The sequence below is a fragment of the Ursus americanus genome, chromosome 25 (genome assembly GCF_024610735.1).
Source record: "Ursus americanus isolate L20-20 chromosome 25, mUrsAme1.1.p, whole genome shotgun sequence".
NCBI classification, from domain to species: domain Eukaryota; kingdom Metazoa; phylum Chordata; class Mammalia; order Carnivora; family Ursidae; genus Ursus; species Ursus americanus.
In genome coordinates this window covers 16526488-16550368 of record NC_142151.1, presented here as the reverse complement: position 1 = coordinate 16550368, position 23881 = coordinate 16526488, and the positions used below count along the sequence as shown (strand labels likewise).

General features: G+C 39.6%; 1 protein-coding gene across 2 annotated transcripts in view; it reads left to right on the top strand.

The window, feature by feature from the left end:
- SLC15A5 (solute carrier family 15 member 5) overlaps positions 1 to 10334 on the top strand; it is a 75359-nt gene extending 65025 nt beyond the window's left edge. For both annotated transcript variants that reach the window (XM_087855415.1, XM_045781440.2), the window contains 2 exons: positions 5386 to 5494; positions 10187 to 10334. In XM_087855415.1, the coding sequence (XP_087711541.1) occupies positions 5386 to 5494; positions 10187 to 10334 (257 nt within the window). The remainder of the gene's footprint in view (positions 1 to 5385; positions 5495 to 10186) is intronic.
- Positions 10335 to 23881: the final 13547 nt, after the last annotated feature.

Genomic DNA, 23881 nt, shown 5'->3' with positions numbered 1-23881 from the left:
ATCATACTCTCTAGGTCCATCCATGTCATTGCAAATGGCAAGATTTCATTCTTTTTTATGGATGAATAATGTTTATATATACATAATATGTTCATACACACACACACCATCTTCTTTATCCATTCACGTATCTCTTGGTGGACACAGACTGCTTCCATAGTTTGGCTATTGTAAATAATGCTGCTATAAACATAAGGAGTATATGTATCCCTTTGAATTAGTGTTTTTTGTATTCTTTTTAGTAAATACCCAGTAGTGTGATTACTGGAATACAGGGTAGTTATTGTATTTAGTCATCCCCAAAAGAAGAGATTTACTGAGAGGCAGTATTGACCAATGAAGAATATGTGTGGATTCCCTTAGCCCCTGTCATTTTCCATATTTTTAATAAAGTCTTCTGTGAAAGTGCTCCCATTAAAACCCAAGTTACTATGATGAGCAGACTGCTGGGATGGAGTGAGAATTTTATGCCATTTTCTGGTTGTCCAACAATCTGATCAAATGATGTGACTGTAAACTGGTTTCAAGTATACATGACTATCGGGTGCTCCCTAAAAATCCCATTCATCTATAAGCTCTCCTTTGGGAGCTGTATTACCAGAACGTGGTGCACCTTGATGGTCATGCTTCCATTACTTCTCGTCTTATGGTTTAAGGAGGTACTAGAGGCAGAGGTACTTGGTGTTGGGTACTGATCAGAATGGAATGTGCAACTGCTACTTCTCCTCCCCCAAGCAGTAATTATGCATTGGAGCAACAGCATCTATATTGTTTAGAACTGACCTTGATTTCTGTGTGGGGGCATGTTCTGATCACCTCCTATCCACCTGTTTGGTGTGGAAGGGATCCTCAACCTAAGTAGGGTAAGATGGCTGAAAGTAGGACACCTGACTTGAGCAATGGACTGACAGCAGTTTATTAGGCACATATACTCACAGCCCAGGGAAGAGAAAGTGCCATGCAGTGCCGTAAGAGGGCTGCACTTGGGAGTGGAGTGAACAAGGGTCTGTGGAGAGCAGGCTTGGTAGTAACAAAACAGGGAGGCAACTCTTGGGTCCTGCAGGAGGATGTGATCGCCTGTTTGAATAGTGCTGAAGGCTGGGAAGGAGGTGAAACCAGTAGCAGGCAGCTGGTCCGACTAACAGGAGAGCTAGCCAAGTAGGGAGGACTTCCCACTGGGTGGGGAGTGTATCTGAAAGAGCAGAGAAGTATGTGGTTAGGACTTAGGGGCCTTGTGAGACTCAAATTTGTGTTGTTTATAGTAACATATTCCTATTAGCATCAATGGCAGCTTTAGTAGTGCAGTTGTAAGAAGATGAGGGTTCTTCTACTGAACGGTGCCTCAGTTTACCTCTCTGCACCTTCACTCTTAATCTGTAAAATACAAGAACTAGTCTAGATAATTCCACAGTCCTTCTGTCTCCAAAATGACCATGATAATTTAAAATAAATAGGGGTGCCTGGGTGGCACAGCGGTTAAGCGTCTGCCTTCGGCTCAGGGCATGATCCCGGTGTTATGGGATCGAGCCCCACATCAGGCTCCTCCACTATGAGCCTGCTTCTTCCTCTCCCACTCCCCCTGCTTGTGTTCCCTCTCTTGCTGGCTGTCTCTATCTCTGTCAAATAAGTAAATAAAAAAATATTTTAAAAAAATGAATAAACTTTCATTAAAATAAATAAATAAATAAATAAATAAATAAATAAAATAGAAACATTTTACTTAGTATCTATAAGGTCTAATACTCCAGAGTAATTATCTGTTTGCATGTCTCCCCTACTAATCTATGACCTCTTTTTACTTAAGGAACTTGGAATGTCCATTTCCTGGTACATGAAAACTTCTTAACGAATGATTTTCAAATGAACAAATAGATCTAACTGAACAAGAAATATTTGGAGAACTTCTGAGCCATGCAAAGTACTTTGTGAATGTTCTAGAACTCAGTGGTCCAACACTCATTGCTAACTAGGCTGGTTATACTATTAAAAAGTACTTAACTAGGGTTCACTGTGAGTATTAACATATGGCACTTACTGTCCCCCACTGTTTACGCGATGTACTTTTTCTAGCATTATTAGCCTTCCTACCCACCCAAGTAAAGATCTGGGGCAGTTTAGTTCGTCCCATTCTAGACCTAAAGTCTTCCCTTTGTCTCCTTTTGCAAGGATGTCCCAGATTTCAATCAGCTACTAGAAATGTCAGATGAAAAATGGCACAAATGTGAATTACGACAATAAAAGTTTATAAGCTACTAAAATAAAGTTATAGTACCTAAGAGCTGAGTCAACTGATGATGTTAAATGGAACATTTTACAACCAGTCCTGGGATAATGATAAAAAAAAAAATGGCACATGAAGAACATGAAGAAATATGTGATTGGAAAAGGGTCTAAGATCAAGCTCAGGCTACATGATTTTGTATGAGCCACTTCTAAGGCATGGGGGTGGTGATAATCTAAAGTTTATGGAGTGCCTCTTCCGTGACCAACCCTTGACATCTATTACCTCTTTTACGTCTCATAACAGCTCAGTGAGAAACGTGGTATTGTCATTTTAGAGAGGAGAAACCGAGGCTGAAGTGGTCCGATCGGGCAAATGCCCCAAAACAAGACTATTAAATAATGGAGACAGTATTTGACTTCAAAAGTCTCTCTGCCTCCAAAGCCCACGCTTTTTCTATGTCTCTTCACACCCAAAGCTATCTCTTTACATAGACTGATAATCTCTATACTAATAAAACAAATTTTACGTTTCATGAAGTATCTCTCTGTCCAACGTGATGCTAGTGTGTATTCAATTTCAGATGACTGTCCTCCTTACCTTGGAACTCACCATGTAAATTAGCTACACAGGGAATGTAAAATTACAGCCAAGTAAGGCAAAAATATGGGGCTAGCATGAAGATCGGCATTAGGAAGGAAGGTGAACACTAAAAATGATATTCGAGAAGGACTATAGAAATGTTATCAGGAGTTTGAATAGGTTATATGGCAATCTTTCATTTTATTTTTTAAATAACTCCACTCACAAAATGTTTTGCGTTACTCGTAAATTCCCACTGCCTTTCTCTAACCTTTCCAGCACGACATCCTCCCGTCACCCCACATGCCCATCCCAAGTCACCGCGCTTGTTATTTGTGCCCACCACAGTACCCCCAGTGACAGTTACAAGCACATGGGCACGCGCAGGGTGAGCTGGTGCAGTATCAGGATAGGCTGGTATTTGCTGCAATTGCATAATTTTTTTTTTAGAAATATTATGTTTTACCTTTAAAGATCTTACAAAATTTATATTCTTCTCCCTCATCTGACTTTGTTATAATAAAAAGATAGCTTTTTCAATTACTTATTATGGACCAAAATTCATGCTCCAAGAAAAATTAATGTCATGTTAATTCTGAGGCTTCGCATACTCTGTACAAACTTCTCTTACTCTCGCCAGAGAAACACGATGAAAAAATGGTCTAATCGCATCACATGCAAAGTGCTGATGTGAAATGAAAAGGACAGAAATATGATTGTGATATTAATTCAAGAGAAGTAAGGAAATAGGACTGTTTGAATAAGCTTAGCAAGGTGGTTTAGTTCTTCCTGAAAATATGTGTGATGTTATCTCACCTTACCTTGACTTCCACCCCCATTCAAGTACAATCAAATGTTTAGTTTCTATGTGTGTGTGTGTGCGCGCACACACACACACACACACACACACACACACACACAGAGCAAGCTACATAGACCCAATAGGCAAACACAGAGGGAAACATTCTATGAAGCTACTCCTATCAGATGAAGGCATTATGTCAATACAGCAATAACACCATACATTTCTATTGTAATGGAACACAAATTAATAAAATAGGGAAGTAGAACTCACCACATAGCTTTCAACTCAATACCAGATTTCAATTATAGGTCCAAGACACAAGCTAATTTTCATGGTTGGTCCACAATAATAGTCATTGTTAAATGACAGAAGAGAAACAGCTTTAAATGGGAAGTGGCACAATGAATCAAAGCTGTCATACTTATGTACTTGCTGACTATCAACCCTGAACAGAGCATTTAATTCAAATCTCATTTAAAAGTACGCACTGTCAAGGAAAAGGCCAAGAACCATTTTCTAGTTCAGGAAGCAACTCACAACCCATGTACCAAAGACGGCACTGAAGATCAAGTCTTATTGGCACATAGACCGATTGTTCTAGTCCCACACCCCTCCTCACAACCCACTGTGGGAGCTGCTCCCATAAAAAAGCAAGAAAATGCCAAAACCTTGGCATCTGACTGCTCAAAGGAGATCAATTCTTGTTCTCATAATACATAACTTTTTTGGGAAATATTCTGCCCATTCAGAACTGCAATTGAATTTAAGTTCTCTCCGCCAAGACAGATTTTTGCCTTTTGAACAATCTTTTTAACGTTCTGTGGTATTATATATATGTATTTGTTAATACTAAGATCCCATTGTTGTTTTAAAAGTACCGCATAAAAATAAGCATTCCATATATAATACATCATTTCATATGATGTATTAAATAATAGTATCTCAAACCCACTGAAGGAAAATTGCGTGTGTGTGGAAATAGAGATGATCCATAGAGATGTGTATTTGGATATGGAAAGAAAGAGAGAATTATAGCAAAGATCCAAAGCAAAAGTCAAAATGTAGCAGTGAAGTAAAAACAATTGCCTTGCATCCTAAATAGTTTTATATATACTCATGTGATAGTTTTGTATATAGCAGTTTGACATCATAAGAAAGTGGGGGTATCTTCTTTAGAAGTATTAATTTGAAGGCATTACTTATCAGGTCAAAAAAATACCTTCATGTCAACCAGAGATTGCAAGTAATTTGACCAATAGGGTCTGCGATATTACAATGAGGTGATACTGGATTTATCTAAATTGTCAAAATAATGTAACATCTGGAATCTACATGTATTATGTCACTAACCTTACAATTAGAATATGCAACAGACTCTGGTAAACAGTTTTCATGCACTCAATGTGTATTCACTGAACAATTCCTATATGTCAGGCACTGTTCTAGATACTAGACATATAAGGATAAATAAGATATATATATACATGGTTCTGGTAAATTAGCATAATCAGGGTGACTTTTATAGCTCAGTTCTTCTGAACCTATATTGTGTTATGCTATTCAGATTTTGTGACCTTCAAAATATTTGGGGTGCTTTACTTGTCATTTTACTGTTAATTACAGAATTAAATGAATTTTGACAATGAGTTTCAGATGAGCTTTTTTGCTTTGTAGATATTATTGAAGCGAATAAATCTGTGTGAATAGTGGAATGATAAAACATTCACAGAAACTTACAACTCTGCAGTTGAATAACAATTACATTTGTTCCAAACAGGCAATTGGTTTCCAAACACATTAAACAAAGGCAATTTAGAAAGCTTCTTCTTCTTTTTGGCATCATTAACGTTGTTGAACGTCCTGGGATTCTGGAGTGTTTCACAAAGGTAAGTGTGTGGTAAGATGAGCAATTTCCAAGTCCATGAAATATTGATCTGGGAACCATCACTGGGCCAATGGGAATCCTGTATGCCATGACTGGACACATTAGCATAGTAGAGAAATTTAACAGATTATTCGGAGCAAGAAAGTTCAATTTAGACTTTACTTTTGCCATTGATCCTTATAATAAAATAGTGCTTTATTCGATTCTAAAACATGTTCTGAAGGAAGGTATTTTTTTCTCCACTGTAGAGTACCATTTTAGAATTAGAAATAACCATACTGATAATAAGAATGAATGAGTCATTATCATTAAAAGCAAATACCATTAAACAAATAGCTAGAAATCTAATGATGCTTAAGATTTGGATTCCATTCAGGCCTTTAAATCAGCAGTGACCATTTCAAGGTCAATAACAAACTGCAAAATCATTTAGTCAGTCACCTGAGACCATTCAGTGGTTTAATATGTATCATCTACCATCCATCCATCGCCAGCCCACCTCTCTCTCTCACAGACATATTCTTGGATAGCTGTGTACTTTTGAGCAAACTGTCTAACCTCTCTGAGCCTCTGTTTTTATACTTGTAAAATAAAATCAAGAGTACCAACATCTTGTGGGCTTTTAGGGATATGAATTTTGGTAAAGGGCCGAGCACAGTGCCTACCACATTGTGGAAACTACAGAGATCTTTATTTTTCTCATTTTCCTCCATTCATGTATCTGTTTAGTCAAATTTGATCCTATCATTGTCACTTCTCCCTTGCCTAAATCATTCTTTAATTCATTGAATAAATCTCTGTTGGAACTACCCGTCATGTGATGGGGACTACAGTAAACTAGAAGGACACTAAGTCAGCAAGTCAATAAATGTTTCGTGCTATTATACTCCTCTCTCATGGAGCTTATTGTCCAGTATAAGAGACAGGCACTTAAATCCCATTATGACAAAGTCAAAAGTCTTAAGGGCTCCCTGGATTTTCAAATCTCTTACCTTCCACAGTGTGTAAGTTATCAAATTAACCCCCCACAATGTATATTTTCTCTAAAACATCTATCTCATTCTTGGATTGAAAACCAAATTAGAGTATCAGAGAGTCTTGCAGAAGAATCCAACAGGAATGTCCTCAGCTTGGTAGCAAAATAGCCATCAATGACAACTGAAGGTGAAGGCAAAGCATCTCTCCCCTCCACCCATTGCCTCCAAACACATAGTGGTGCCCATCTACCAATTCTCATAAACCTGTAGTTTCTCAACTTTTTTACTTTTTCTCCCACTATAAGATCTGACCCACGTCTTTTCATAAAGTAGTTTAAAAGGCAAACTTTCAAGTTAGCCCGGGTGACTCCAGTTCTACAACTTCGCTGTACAAACATCAGCAAGGTATTTAACCTTGCTAAGCCCATTTCTTCATTTGTAAAATGAAATAATAGGAACAGTCATTGTGTCATAAAGTTGTTGTGAGGATGAGAAAATGCTCAAAATGTTAGCTACAGTAAACCCAATGGCCTCATACTCTGCCTTATGCTCCCTGCTTCCTCTTTTTAATTCTTCTTCTAGACTCATGCAGAGGTGTGGCCAAGATGACCAGGATTATGGGCTGAATTCGTGGAAGAACTAGCACTGGACCCAGAATCTATTAGCTCAGGGATTTACACATTCATTCATTCATTCATTCACTAATTCAACCAATATACTCAGCATTGTTCCAGGCACTACAAAAAATAGAACTGAAGAAGGCGGAGTACCAGTCTACATGGAGCTAATATCTAGCGCTCAAATCAAATTATTTAAGGGTGATTCCTTCTCTGTGATTGTTGAACATGTGAATTACTATAAAGAAGTGAAAGATGGTGGAGTGGGGTGCAGAGAAGGAAGCAATAATAAAATTATACTAAGCACCAAATACTGGAGGAACCAAAAATGAGAATGGACTAAGTGATAATAGAAAATTTATTTAGAAATAAATCTGATTCTTAGCATATCTTCTCTAGTTCCCTATACTCCTCCCCCTTTTTTTCTGTATACTTTTTGAGGAAAGGGGAAAAAAGAGAGAGAGGATAAAACAAAGCAGGAAGGGAAGAAATTAATTTTCCAACTGTTGAGCACTTCTCTCTCTTGGGTAGCATGCAAGACAAATAACATTTAATCTCCACCACCCCTCTGTTACCTAAATCTTATCACTTTCCTTTATAAATAAGAAAACCAAAGTGAGAATCTAGGTAAGCAAATTGACTAGGTTCACACACCTAGGATTTAAAACCAAATGTGTTTGTTTATAAACACTTTCTCTCATATAGCGTGCTATTTCTAAGTGCCTTAGAGGAGCGTTCCACCTGCTCCGTGACAGCCCCTTGAGTCTGGTGGGTAGGGAAGAAACCAGTCCCTTCAGTTAAAGTAACCATACCCACCACGCCATAGGGAAAGAACAGGTGTCACATATCAGAAGGAAAGAGTCTGGAAAATTTGCCAGTAAAGGTCAAGCAACTAAAACCAACTTACATTAGTGCAAAGACACACATCACCTTGGGTATCTCTTGCCCATTGGGGTGGGACGCACCAAGCCAGAAGTCAGGCAAGAAATCATATGGAACTTACAGTAGCAGGACAGCAGTGTCTATCGTGAGGACTGAATGATTCTGATTTATTTCTATTCTGATTGTGACTGTCAAACACTAACAAACAGTAAGCATGCAAAGACACAGGAGAAAACACAAGTATTCTAGGGACGGTATTATTGAGATACATTTAGGAATCACATGGTGCTTGATTACAATAAACATCCAGTCACAATCCAATTTTGACCAAACCCAATGGGGTTCAGAGCCAGATAACAGTGGCAAATCTATCAAGAGCAGAACAATCCCAAGTCATTCTTGTCCCTAAAATTTTGAGGACAGTATATTATTATGAAACAGCATCCTCACTTGAGGGCAGCTCCACCACGAATTTCATGAGTTTGATGGAATCCTAGTGTCAGCCCTAGAGCCAAAGAAATCTTGTCAGGGTCACTGGGATATCACCTAACTGAGTACAGTTAGGAATTATCTGTGAATGTCAGGCCAGACTTATTTTTCATTTGTACAAAAAACAAACACACACACATACACACACACCCCAAAACAAAAAACAGCCCTCTCTGTCTTTTATTAGGGTCCTCTTCCATCAAATCTGAAATAGGGCATGGTAACATGTCATACGTGAAGGTCTCCAGGTGGGGGGGGTGAAGGAAGTAGGTAGGTGAAATGTCTTTCCTTAGCTGAAAAGTATTATATAAACATCCCTATAGTGCTGAATATAAATATGTATCCTACATCAGATACTAAAATAAAAAGATATTACAGATGTTTTAGGGAGGGGGCAAAAAGGTGTTTGTTTTTAAAACAACACCACTGTTCCTCCAATGTTTTAAAACACATCTTAAAGTTGTACCATTGGGGCGCCTGGATGGCTCAGTTGTTAAGCGTCCACCTTCGGCTCAGGGCATGATCCCGGGGTCCTGGGATCGAGCCCCATATCAGGCTCCTCCGCTGGGAGCCTGCTTCTTCCTGTCCCACTCCCCCTGCTTGTGTGCCCTCTCTCGCTGGCTGTCTCTCTCTCTGTCAAAGAAATAAATAAAATCTTAAAAAATAATAATAAAATAAATAAAGTTGTACCATTGCACTGATTTTGTCAATGATACCAGTCATCTTTAGTGCATAACCTGTAACAATTACTGAAAGCAACGTAAATCAGAGACCAAAGCATGTTCTTCTCCTACAGTTACTTTCAGCAATATATTGGGAGGGGAAAGAAGGTAAAATGAACTTTGGAAACTTTGGAGGCTTACATGCACCTGATAAAACTGAACCTGTAGCCCATATTCATTTGTTCAACAAATATTTTTGAGCATCTGCTGTGTACGAGGCACCGGTCGAGGCACTAAGAACATCGCAGTGAATAAAGCAGTCTGAAATTCAAATCCTCCAGAAGCTTACTCGAAGGTGTTTATGAAAATAATGTGTCTTTAGAAGTCGTGCACCATAGGACCAAAAGGCCAGGATTCTGAATAAGAGAGCTCTGATTTCAAACCTAGGCTCTGCCAACTACTATTCATATGAACCCCAAGGGAGTTATTTAACCTCTTAGAACTTTAGTTTTCCTATCTGTGAAATGGGGACAATTTCATCCTTCCAGGGTTAGAGTGAGAATTCAGTAATTAGGGTGGGGATAGTGCCCAATACTTAGAAGACACTCAGGAAAACCAGGTGTTCCTCGGGTCAGGGGTAAAGGGTACACATTCTAGAAATGTATCCATGGGTTTCTTCTTTGACAGCGGTGTTTTCCACATAGGTTCAACACCGAATTTACAAAGCCCTCATGCATCTGATAAGCCTTTCCTGAGTCCTGGCCTCCAAGAACATTGTCAAGTTGACAGGGTTTCAGACTTTCCAGTCTGTCGCGCTTTGTCACTCATTGCAGGTTGTGAAAGAGCGCCATCTAAAGGTCCTTATGGGACACCTTAATATGACCTGAAACTCCTTTTGTCATTTTGTAAAGACTGTTCTGGTGAGCCGTGCTCTTAAATAATCATCACTGTTGTGCCAGTATCTATGGCCCATAATAAAAGGTAGACAAGCACAGGAAGAAAGCAAATGATTTATCAAGTCATCTACATCTGGTCCTAAAAAAAGCTTGCTTTCTTTCTTTTTTAGGTATTGTAATCTAAATCATTTTAATGCCCAGAACATCAGTGGAAGTAATCGTGAAGAAACACTTCTCCTCCATGAAAAGTCTCTGAAATTTTATGGCAGTACGCAGGAATTTTCTCCAAGTATTGATCTTTGGGAGACAGCCCTATGAAACTACATTTGACTCTACCTGTCTTCCGAGCAAAGTATTCATTGTTTTCTTCAGCTGAACATCTTACGCGTTTTAGTTTAAGAACGAACATGTATGGGTGGGACTTCAGGACTATTATCTGTGTACTTTATTTATAAAGACTAATTATGACTCCTCTAGTAAACTATTATGCCTTTTGCATTAACACATTATATATTACAGTTAATTTCAAAGCCTGTGATACTCCATGACAACAAAAGGACAATTTCATGCACATTACAATATTTTATAACTTTTTACAATAATGGTTCAGCCACTAAGAGCAATATAAATGATATTTGTTAGTTTTAATGTGCTAATAGAACCAAAATAATCGTATGTTAACATTCCTCCTTTCTACACATTTATTGAGCACTTATTAAATGCCAGTCTTTATGATCATACACTATGTCTGACTAAATAATAAACCTATATGTGATCTTACTGTATTTGATCCTGATGTTACACTATCAAGATAGGAAGGAAGGAAATTTTCTCTGAATTGAAAAGCAATGTTAACTAAAATAGAGATCTTTAACAAAGAAAGAATAGTCACATACTGAAGAAGTTATAAAATAAAGGTAAATGATGGAATGATTTAAAGGAAAAAGGGAAATTGGAGAAAGTGAAACGAGTGTTGAGAGGGTAAGCGATAAATCAAAAAGAGAAGCTTAAAGCAATTCCCTAACCCAACTGACATCTTTTGGTCTCCAGTGCTACCAATTCAGATACATTCACAAAATCGTCTTCTTAAAGAGATTCCTCCTGTATAAACAAAGAAATGTGGAAATGCATATTAAAAATAATGAACTGGGGCACCTGGGTGACTCAGTCGATTAAGCATCCAACTCTTGGTTTCAGCTCAGGTCGTGGTCTCAAGGTCATGAGATTGAGCCCCACGTTGGGCTCCACACTGGGTGTGGAGCCTGCTTAAGATTCTCTCTCTCCCTCTCCCCCGGTCCCTCCCCAAATCCCTGTATCTCCCTCTCTAAAAAAATTAAATAAAATAAATAATAAACTAATGTAAAATAAAACTCATGCCCCAAGCCTTTGTAGCAGTGCTTGTCAAAGTTTGCTTGAGGGTCACCTGCTTTAGGAAAATTTTCTGGCCCCTCCTAAAGACTGCTTTAACCCAACTCTTTCTCCAGGACTCAGTGGTTTTTTTGTTTTGTTTTGTTTTGTTTTGTTTAAGATTTTATTTTTTTATTTGACAGAGAGAGAGACAGCCAGTGAGAGAGAGAACACAAGCAGGGGGGTGGGACAGGAAGCAGCAGGATCCCAGAGGAGCAGGGAGCCCGATGTGGGGCTCGATCCCAGGACCCTGGGATCATGCCCTGAGCCGAAGGTGGATGCTTAACGACTGAGCCACCCAGGCGCCCCCAGGACTCAGTGGTTTTAACAAACACACCCAAATCATTCTTGTGCTCCCTAAAGTATAAACACCACTGCTTTCTAGGACAGTTCACAGTGGATAGGATAGGTAGGCTTATCAGCTGATTGCAAATGGTTCTGCAATTAAGCATCTCCCTTGTGTATACCTAAAATATTTTAGATCGGTACAATAAAAGATTTATTCCTCTTGATTAGATATGATATGCATTTTTAATTGCAAAAGAGCAGCTGTAAAGCACCAGGTGTTTCTCTTACTCAAACAATTTTTTGTTTGTTTGTTTGTTTGTTTGTTTTGAGGACAAATAAAAAGACTAGCTCTTACGTACACGAATTCTTGCCCTGTAACTTTTCCAAATCTTTCTTGTTTTGTATTTGTTCTCTGGCAAAATAGTGAGGCCAACCCCTGGATATGTCTTAGAGGTTTTCTTTGCTGCAAAAGCTTAAAAGCCACGTTTGCAATTTGGGTTTAACGAACATCCAAAATACCAGAAAACCTTTAAACACCTCACCTTAGTACAGTGAGGAGCTCTGGCAGTCTCTCTCCCCATGAGAATAAGGGTCTGTTTTATTTTGTTGCGTGTGTGGTTTTTTTTTTTTTAATTTGCCTTCATCTCCCTAATTTCTACATCATAATAGAAAAAAGCGCTCATTATGCTTTCACTCGTCCTTAGGGATGAAGAGATCTACCGAATTATAAAGTTGACCCAAAGCAAGCACCAAAAGAGCTTGGAATTCTCACATTGGGGTTGACACTTGTGATCAGCTAAATTGCGGTAACTACACATGCCTCCATTCGGAACAGGATGCATTCACACTGCAGTTTCTTCTCTAGAGCCTAGCAGCATTATCATTGAGCACCTGGAATAGTTTAGGCATTAAGTGTAATTGGTTTTGCTTTACATAAATCTGCAGCTTTGTAAATAAGCGGAGCATTTCAGCTTCTATATAACACCAATTAACTTAAAGGGATGTGTTGTTTGCAGAAGCCTGCTGGGTCTGTACTGTATTTCTCGGGTAATATGCTCAGCGGTGGGCAAAGTTCCGTGTCCCTGCAGTGTTCCATTTACTCCCAGTCACTTGGTGCCAAGGGTCTGTACCCAGACACTCATTTGCTCCATTTTTCAGTTGTGAAAGATCGGAAAAATGAAGTCTTCCCTAAGAAGCCCCTTCTGTGGTCTATTTTTGTCCATGATCGAGACCTGAAAGGCAAGGTATTTGAAAATGTTTTCTGTGACCCGCAGAGCACAGATCTGACCCCATCTGATTCTGTCCACAACTGACAGTGACATCTCTTTCCTCTTCCTTTTTTTCTTATAACACTTCAATCCAAGGCAGCCAAACGTCACTGCAGTGAGCTGATACACGAAATTAAGAAAACCATAATCTTAGTACATGAATTTGCTAGTGAAATGTCTCCATCAGAATGATTTTTTTTTTCTTTTGTGATACTCAGAAATCTGCTCTTGCAAGTTGGTAAATTTTTCCAAGCTCCTTGGATATCGTCCCCTTGTTATCTCTTTACTCAACTTAACCTCTTATCTGTCCTATCCCCTCAGGTAATCTTGATTTATAGCATTCATTCCACCCTGGCCAACCTCTAATTCTCGTCGTTTCTGAAAGTGTTTGATGGACCATCAGAGAAACAGTATCACCCCAAAACAGCTCATGATACCAAAAAGTTTCCTATTCATACGGTGTGATTCACAAATTGAGGAGAGAGCATCCCCCCTCCCGAGCACTGCCAGGATTCCTTGTCTCATGGAAACAGCTTCAGCATTAGTTCCCTGGACCAGTCCGACAATGGGCATGTTCCATCTCCACGGTTCGAGAAGCCGGCGTACAATTACCAGTTATAGGCTTACGAGTAAAGCCCTCAAATAAAATCAACGGCCAAGTGCTGACAGCGCACAGGTGCTGCTGAAAGGCAGGTCTGCCGGTAGAGAACAGGGCAATTAAAGGGACCGCGAATAATAACAACTCACATCTACGTCACCCTTTACAGTTTACAGGTGCTGTCACACGTATCATCACATCTGATTAGCGCCACCCCTCTGGGAGGTCGGCACATTTTGGCATGCCCATTTGGTACATGAGGGATTGCAGCTCTGAGACGTTAAGTGATTTATCAAGACTCACAGAGAGAGTAGATGTCACAGACAAAACTTGAACCTTGGTCTTTCTGTCTCTAAAGTGCCAGCAACTTCTACAAACAGCACTCACAATGTCACCAACACAGGCTCATCCCCAACCACTTACACGAATCGCTCTCTTCCTCATCTAAAAGGAAACAAGAACGAGAAGAAAGGTTATGGCTGGGTTAGAGACCCTGACAAAAGGTTAACAAAAAGCAAGGGTCTTTCTAACATCTCGTCTTCCTCGCTCAGCTTTTGTGAGGCCATGCACTGTCCTCCACTGAAAAGAGCCACCCAGAGTGACTGGGGTGGGGGTGGGGGGTCTTAGGCTCAAAACATCTTTCCCTTCTCCTTTCATCAGAATGTTCTGGGTGTGCTACGGTCAATTCCAAACGGCCTTGGAAAACAGCAATTTGAGAAAAACAAATTTACCCCCCAAAATATTAATAATTGTAAAGACTCCTGTAGTTCTTGCTCAGTGTAAGTCGCTGTTTTAAGTGAGCAGTTTGGTGTATTAGCTCATTTAATCATCACAATAACCCTATGAGCTAAGTACAGTTGTTAATCCATTTTACAGGTAAAAAAAATATATATATATATGAAGCCTAGAGAAGGTAATGACTTTCCAAAGATTATACAGGGACTATGGACAGAGTAAACATTTAGACCTGGGGAGTCCAACTACAAAATCCAGGGTCTAGCCCTCTCTACATACTGCCTCTCAGTAAGCTGTTGTCTATAGTAGATTTTTATACAATCTCAGGGAGATTCCAGGGAAGGCAATGTCTTAACCCAGTGGATTCCAACCTTTTTCTGTCCCACCACACAAGAATATAACTTCTTCCATAAGTAATGGCTAGATTGAGTCTCAGTGAGCAATTCTTAACACCTCTAACTTGTGCTTCCCATCCTCCCCTTCTGTGAATAATTACTGTCTCTGGCTTAAAGCCAAAGGCATGACTCTAAGGGCAGAATTTCAGGCTCTGTGGCAGTGAATGGGTACATCTATCCGATAACGATTGTATGGCTACTTTCCCAGTGGCCCTTAAATCACAATGTAAGCCACCTGTTCCTCATACAAAGCACTCGTTGCTAGATCAAGATGGGAGCCTGAGGTCACCTAGGCCCTCCACTTTCTTAGCATCTATACAGACATTCCCTGGGATTCCTCCAGGCCTATTATCCAGTAAGTTTGAAACTGTCAAAGATAATCAAGGATAGTGATGGCAAGACTCAGTCTCTCTGTCTTGTTCTCTCCTTCTCTCTCTCAGTCTCTTTCTGCCCCTCTCTCTCTCTCTGGCTGAGTGTCTCATTAAGATTGTCTACAGCAGAATGGATGCTATTTGACAGCCAAGATCACTTCCCGAGCTGATATACCGTCACCAGTCCACTCAGAGACCTTACTAACTATTAAATAATAATAGCAACCAAACCCTACTCTATCATCCATCTTAGACAGGTTTGCATCATTTTATTGGCTGCGAATCCGGTTGTTTCCTAAGCCTGCTAAACCACAAGTGACCAAATCTCTTATAAATACAGTAATGAGCCTATGACAAACGTCTATTACCATGGTAGCAGCAAGTCAGGAGTGCATTTAATGACATTTATGCAAAGAGCAAGGCAGTTGTTCTACCAGTGATAAAAGATGGAGAAAAATGGAATCAATGAGAGGCAGACATTTGGCAAAAATCAAGAGGAAGTCACCATAACATCAAAGATCCTACCAAGAAAGCACACACGTCATTATCACAGGCAGTTTTCATTTTCCCAAGGCAATCTCTGGAAACAAAATGAGAGAACGCAAAGGGTATGCTAAATTTTAAAATAAGAGAAAGAGCTCTCTAGCGGAAATGCCAGAGAGAAAGTGTGAGCTTCAAAAGCGAGAGCAGTGAGAGGCCATCTGGAAACTCATTTCCCATTTCGGCATAATGCACTGCGCATAGTAGGCGCCTTGCTTCGCATGAATTGATTATCACCCCCGTGAGAATGCCAGACCGCTCTGCATCATTTTCCCAAGCCTCTCTTACACGAGTGAAAGCTCCCTGACCAGTTTCCGCGGGGTCTCCAGAAATGCAGACTTTGTTTCTCGTGCGGCTCGTGCAGCTCTGCCTTATTTCACTGCAGCCAACCGTGCCTGAAAGACAGGAGCAAACAAGACGGACAAGTGTGGCAGTGAATGAACCATTTTACTGCAATTAGAAGTTCGCGGAGAATAAATTATCCTCTAGTTCAAGCTGTCCAGCAGTAATCCTCATTAATAATAACACTTCAACAACAGTCTGCTTCCCACCACGGCAGTGAGTGCTACAAACTTCAGCATTACTCTTGAAGCAGGAGTCACATCCCATACGGCTAGCCGAGATCGCCATATGCAGCACACAAGAGAAGGCTTCAATTACAAAGAAGCTTGAATGCATAACTGTCCATGAAGTTCACTGGCTAGATGAGCAGGTGGAAAAAATCCAAGCACTTCTCTCCTTCCAGCTTTCTCTTCTAATTCATGCTAAATTGTAAATGATTTTTCACATTAATGAGTAAATCTATCTAAAAGGATACTTTCCTCTCTTCTGGCTTCATTGAGGACATCTCTTTTACTATATAGTATCCTTATTTCCTACACACGGCCACAGGCTATAGGGAATATCTGGTCCGTGAAGGCAGGGATTTTTGTGCAGATATATTTTGTGAGATATATTATCTCCACATATATACATACATACATATATTTATATTTATGTATACACCATCTCTCTATATATACATAAAGTATCTTGATCTCTATAAATAGGAAGGAGAGAGGGAGGGAGAGAGAGAGAATGTATATATATAGAGAGAGAAAGAGAATATATACATATATATTGAGTATATATACATACATATATGGGGGGGAGAGAGGTTGAGATCCAGCCCTCAGTTGATGCTGGCTATTCGCTAGGAGCCTCTCTTCCTCTCCATGTGGACTTCTTCAAGTTATGTCTCTATATGGGCTACTCTGGACTTCTTTGGAGCTTGGTGGCTGATATCCAAGAGCAAGCATCCGCACCCCCTGCCCCCCCCCACACACACACAAAAAGAAAGCGAGCCAAGCATAAACACTGTTGCCTTTTATGACCAAGCCTCAGGGGCTACACAGCATCCCCTACACTGATTTTGTTTGCTGAGATGTCAGAAAGTGTTGTCTAGACTTAAAAAGAGAAGTAATAGGCTCCATTTCTTCATGAGAAGTAGCAAGATCCTAGAAATGCATCTGGGACCAGAAATGTCGCTGCGAACATTTTAAGTTTAAAGATGAACAGGTATGTGTTAGACAAACAAAGGGCAGTGGCAGGAGCATTCCAGGTAACATCAGAAAGTGGCACAAGCCAATGACCAAGCGTGAACCATCACAGCTCAGTCTGAAAATTACAAGTCATTTGGACTCCTGACTGGAACAGTTGTTTGACTGGAGTGCAAGATTCAAGGGCAGAATAGTATGACAGATTTGTGACTCAAAAAGAAAGCTCAGTCAGAAATGTAGAGGATAAATTGGTGCAGACTAGACAAGAGTTAGCCTGGGTTGGTGACTCCATGTAAGTGAATATTGTAAGATAATGAGGTCTGAGGTTATGGCGGCAGTACTGGGCATGGGGAAGAGGGGAAGAACAGAAGAAATTCAAAGGCAGAATAAGAAGAAGAACCCATTTTTCTGAATCTCCACTGTGCATTTAATTATCTCGTGTATTTTTGACAAAAACTTTATAAACTTGGAATTATTGTGTTCATTTTTTACATAAGAAAACTGAGACACAGGGAAGGAAAGCTCCATGCCCATTTTCCGACAACTAGAACTGGGAGTTCTAGAGTCTCGCACTGAAGCCCACACATGTAATTACCACACTTAATACTGATTGGAGGTGGTGATGACAAAGGAAAAGGAGTCCAGGATCATTAACAGGCTTCTGGCAAGCAACTAAGTGACTATTAATGCCACTTAATAAAATAGAGAAATAAAGAAATACAGGAGGATGGAGGAACAGGATAGAAACATGTTTGTACATAATCAATTTTAGGTGTCCTGTAGGAAACTGAGTGGAGATTTCAGACACCTTGCCAGTGATCTATACAAGACAGTGGGTTTTGTTCATGTAAAGAATGAATCAGGGTCATCAGTCATTTATATTTAAAAAAGACCTTATGAAACATCTGGCCAATTTTTTATTTCATAAATGAGGAAATCCAGGCTCAAAGAGGTGATCCAACTTACCCATAGATAAACATCTGTTTAGCTAGTGAAGCTTCCATGACTTTTGACTCTTAGCCTAGCTCAGTAAAGTGTGAATTCTCCGAAGAATTATTATGAAAGAACAAAAGTGTCCATAGTCAAGTGCTAGATTTAGCAAACAACTTAATTTCCTCAGGAGTTCTCAGAAGTTTTATTGCATACATTAGGAATCGCTGAGAAACAAATTTCCTATCCAGAGTTTTCTAATGCTCCAGTGGCGCAATCGGTTAGCACGCAGTACTAATACAGAGTTTTCAAGTGCATGTAGCCACACAGTCTTTTACTCAGAGAATACTTCTCTGCACTGCTCTTCCTTGCTATACATTGGAAATGCTGGCAGGGTAAAAATACATAGGCTCTGAAGTCAGGACTGGAATTGAATTAAGTCTCTGAATGCTAGTAGCTGGGCAGCTTTTGACAAGTCATTTAATCTCTCTGACCCTTAGTTTCTACATCTGCAAAATAGGGTCAGAACATATTCTTCACGGGGCACCTGGGTGGCACAGCGGTTAAGCGTCTGCCTTCGGCTCAGGGCATGATCCCGACGTTATGGGATCGAGCCCCACATCAGGCTCCTCCGCTGGAAGCCTGCTTCTTCCTCTCCCACTCTCCCTGCTTGTGTTCCCTCTCTCGCTGGCTGTCTCTATCTCTGTCAAATAAATAAATAAAATCTTTTAAAAAAAAAAAAAGAAAAAAAAAGAACATATTCTTCACAATACTTTGTACGTCAACATGTATAATGCATGTGGCAAAGACCCTCAGACATAGAGATGAGCAGTAAAAATGAATCAGCTACTATTTTCTCCTCCTCTTTAATCAGCAATTATTCACTGGACATCTTCTATACCCCCCAAACCATTCACAGATAGATATTAATTAATATGATTTTCCTCACCATTATTTCAGGAAAACTAAAAAAATTCTGTCTTTCCTATTTATTTTACTCCAGATAAAATTATTAACCATTAATACCAATCACCTTGATACCAGACCCTGAATTCTTTCAATTTGAGAGCTAGAAGAGATTGAGAAGTAGAAATCTCATTCAGCAGAACAAAAGTCCCTGTTGATTCATCATAACAAGTCTTCATGGAATTTGGAATTTCTTCAGATACACAATTAGCAAGTCTTCACTTCCTTGGTACTCATAAGTGAATTATAAATGGAGTTAGAAATTCATACAGATAATCAGTATATGAGATGGAAAGGAACTGTGATGGCTAATTTTATGTGTCAACTTGACTGGGCCACAAAGTGTCCAGATTAAACACTATTTCTAGGTGTGTCTATGAGGATGTTTCCGGATGAGATTAGCATTTAAATCAGTGGACTCAGTAAAGTAGATTGTCTTCCCTGATGTGAGTAGACATCATTCAATCCATTGAGGGCTTGCATAAAACAAAAAGTGAAGGAAGGGAGGATTCATCCCCTTCCTGCCTGCCTCCTGAGCTGGAACATTGGTCTCCTGACCTCAGACTGAGATTTATACCTCTGGTTCCCAGGCCTTTGGACTTGGACTAGAATCATACCCTGGGTCTCCAACTTACAGACCACAGGTTGTGAGATTTCTCAGCTTCCATAATTGCGTGAGCCAGTTCTTCATAATTAATCTCCATATCCCATTAGCTCTCTCTCTCTCTCTCTCTCTAGAAAGCCCTGACTAATACAGATTTTGGTACAAAAAGTAGTTCTAGAGGGACAGGACATTAAGAATGAGTTTTCTGAATTGGTTCCAGAGTTTCTGGAACTGGCTCTCTAACCTGACTAGATGTAAAGATGCTAATGACTCTGTTTCCAATAGTTATAAAGAGAACACTGATAACCCACAGCATGACCTAGCCGAAACACCTGCATGGGATACTCCTAATCAACTACCTACGTGAACCAAGAAACTAGGTAACTCGTAATGATATTTTTGAGTATTTTTTAAAAACTAATGAATATAATGACATTGGCTGGTTACTTCTAATGTTGCTGGACAAAATAATGCAAGAAAAAGATGAGCTACGAGGTTTGAATTCCCTGTTCAAGCACCCCATAAATGACCTAAGAGTTTCCTTATGTGCCCCAAAGGAGACCCCTATCTTCTGTAGTGCGGAGATGAAATTGCTGAAAATCAAATGCAGAACCATCCTGTGATTTTGGTGATTGAGTGACAACCCAAGTTGAACTCAGAGCCTCTCAGGGTGTCTACTATTAAAGTGAGGGCATTGATTGGGAAAGAATGGGATCCTGCAGACTGAAACAGGGACATGCAGGAAGACTTTGATGAAACCGGGGACATTGAAACTAAATTCTGATGAGTCTTTACCAGGGGAAGTGGTCTCCCCACCCTCGGTGGAATCGCCTTTTCACCCATTATAGTATTGTCCTTTCCACCTCAGTCTGCATTGCCTGAAGAAACGGTAATGGCCTCCCTGAGGAAGTTTCCTTGCAAGCTAATGCTGAGTATCCCCATGACCCACCCCATCACCCCTCTATGCTTCTAGACCTATAACTATACTCAAGTACCAGTAGACCCCTAGAGATGAGGTACAGCATGTGTTCCATGAAGAGATGCACTACCTTCCAGAAGAACTACATGCGTTTTCTGATTTAAACAGACAGAAAATCAGGGAATATCTGTGGGTATGGACACTAAGGATGTGGGATAATGGTAGAAGGAATATAAAGCTGGGTCAGGTAGAATTTATTGATATCGGTTCACTAAGCCAAAATTGTGCACGTAATGCAACTCAGAAAGTTAGAAATGGCTTTCTAACAATTTCTTCATTTGGTTGGCTGAAACATGAACCAAAGAATGGCCCATAGTGAACAAACCGGAAAAGCCCAGCCTGACTTGGTTTAATATATAAGAAGGGATTCAAGGGCTTAGGAAGACTGGAATATTAGCATGGATTTGTCATTTAAGACCTACTCACCCATACTGGAAGGATCCAGAAGACATACCTTTCACAATATTATTATAAATAAGTTTGTGAGGGAGTTCCACCATCCTTGAAGAGCTCTGTGATCACTCTTCTTGAGAGGTAAAAATTTACAGTGGGAACTGTAGTCACTGAATTGGGAAATCTAAATACAATAGGAGTGATTGGAGCCAACTGGCAGCACTCAACCACCAAAGACAGGTTGGGCATAGTTACCATAATGGACAGCAGAGTCAAAGTGGCAATCAGAATAGCATGACTCATGCAGACTTTTGGAATTGAGTAGCTGATCTCATGATGTTCCTAGACATGAAATACAAAATTCTTATTCACCGTGTATAAGCAGAAAAATTCTAGGTTAAGTGCACAAAAGTCTAACTTGGATCATAAAACAGAGAGTCATAGCCATTCGATCAATTTTCAGGCTTGAGCCAGTTTACAGACCCAGAACACTTAGATGAAAGGGAGTCCAGTTTCCCTTGAGAAAGAAACACAGTACACTACAGAAATGCAATACTGTTAATTTTCCTCTCAGCTTTCCCCAAAAGGGATCTACTGCCTTTTACCAGAGTGCCTGTACATGGAGCGGGGGGGAGGAAATAATCAGATATTGGGAAGACCACTAGATACTGGCTTTGAACTGACACTCATTCCAGGAGACCCAAAATATCACAGTGGCCCACAAGACAGAGTAGGGACTAACAGGTCCCAAAAGATGAATCACAGTGTGTCAGTGGGTCCCCAAGCCCATTTGGTGGTTATTTCTCCAGTTCCAGAATGAATAATTGGAACAGACATACTTAGCTGCTGGCATAATGCTCACATTAGCTTCCTGGCCTGTAGGGTAAGGGTTATTATGGTGAGAAAGGCCAAGTGGAATCCATTAGGATGGCCTCTATGGCAGAAAATAGCAAACCAAAGGCAATACTACATTCCTGAAGGAACTGCAGAAACTGTCACTGTCAAGAACTTGAAAGACACAGATTCCCACCACATCCCCACTCAACTCCCCTATTTGTCCTGTGCAAAAGGCAGATATCAATACAAAAAATCAACAAAGCACAAAGGAAGATGACAAGAGAAGAAAAAATAGACAAAGAACTAAAAGACTTACAGAAACAAACAACAAAATGACAATAATAAATCCTTCCTAAGCAATAATTACTTTAAATGTAAATAGATTAAATTCTCCAAACAAAACACATAGAATAGCTGAATGGATAAAGAACAAGATCCAGCTATATGCTGTCTATTAGAAAAAGATATTCCATACAAATGGTAACCAAAATAAAGCAGGGATGGTTACACTTACATCAGTTCAAATAGACTTTAGTCAAAAACTGTCACAAAAGGGACAACTACACCCAACATGAGAACACCTAAATATATAAAACAAACAATGACAAAATTGAAAAGAGAAATAGACATCAATACAATAATAGTAGGATACTTCAATACCTTACTTCCAATAATGGACAGAACATCCAAACAGAAGATCAATAAGGACTAAAGTACTTGACTAACCTGTAGACCAAATGGACCTAGACAGAACATTGCACCCAAGAGCAGCAAAACACCATTTTTCTCAAGCGCACTTGGGTCTTTTTCCAGGATAGATCACATGTTAAGTCACAAAGTAAGTCTTAACAAATTTAAGAAGATTACTGTTTTGCCATACATCTTTTCTGAGCACATGGAACTAAACTAGGTATCGAGAGCTGGAGGAAAACTGGAAAACTCACAAATATGTAAAAATTCAGCAATATGGGGCATCTGGGTGGCTCAGTTGGTTATGCGACTGCCTTCAGCTCAGGTCATGATCATCAGGCTCTCCGCTCAGCGGGGAGGCTGCTTCTCCCTCTGACCCTCCCCCTTCTTGTGCTCTCTCTCACTCTCTCTCTCAAATAAATAATAGTAATAATATAAAAAATTTTTCAAAAATTAAGCAACGTGGTACTTTTTTTTGTTAAAGTATAGCTGACACACAATGTTACATTAGTTTCAGACAACGTACAACGTAATGATATGACAATTTTATACATTATGCTATACAAACAACACACTCTTGAACAACCATTTGGTCAAAGAAAAAGATTAAAAAAGGAAGTTAGAAAACACATCAAGGCAAACAAAAGTGAAAACACAACATACCCAAACTTATAGAACGCAGCAAAAGCAGTACTAAGGGGAATTCATAGCAATAAATGCCACAGTATGGTAGATGCCACTGCCTGGGAAGAAACGAGGAGACATTACAACTGATGCCACAGAAATAAAAAGGAATTTAGAGAACACTGTGTATAATTATACACCAACAAACTGGATAACCTAGAGAAAATGGATAAACTTCTAGAAACATACAACCCACCAAGACTGAGTCATATAGAAACAGAAAGTCTGAAAGGACCTATAACTAGTATGGAGTAATCAGAAACTTCCCAACAAAGAAAAGTTCAGGACCAGATGGTTTCACTGGTGAATTACACCAAACACTTAAAGAAGAATTAATACCAATGCTTCTCACACTCTTTCAAATCCTTGAAGAGGAGAGAATACTTCAGAGTCATTTCATGGAGCCAAATTACCCTGCCAGCAAGGCCAGACAAAGAGAAAGAAGGAAAGAAGGAAAGAAAGAAAGAAAGAAAGAAAGAAAGAAAGAAAGAAAGAAAAGAAAGAAAGAAAGAAAGAAAGAAAGAAAGAAAGAAAGAAAGAAAGAAAGAAAGAAAGAAAGAAAGAAGAAAGAAAGAAAGAAAAAGAAAAGGAAAATCATTCCAGGCCAATTTCCAGGCCAATATTCCAGATAAATGTAGATGC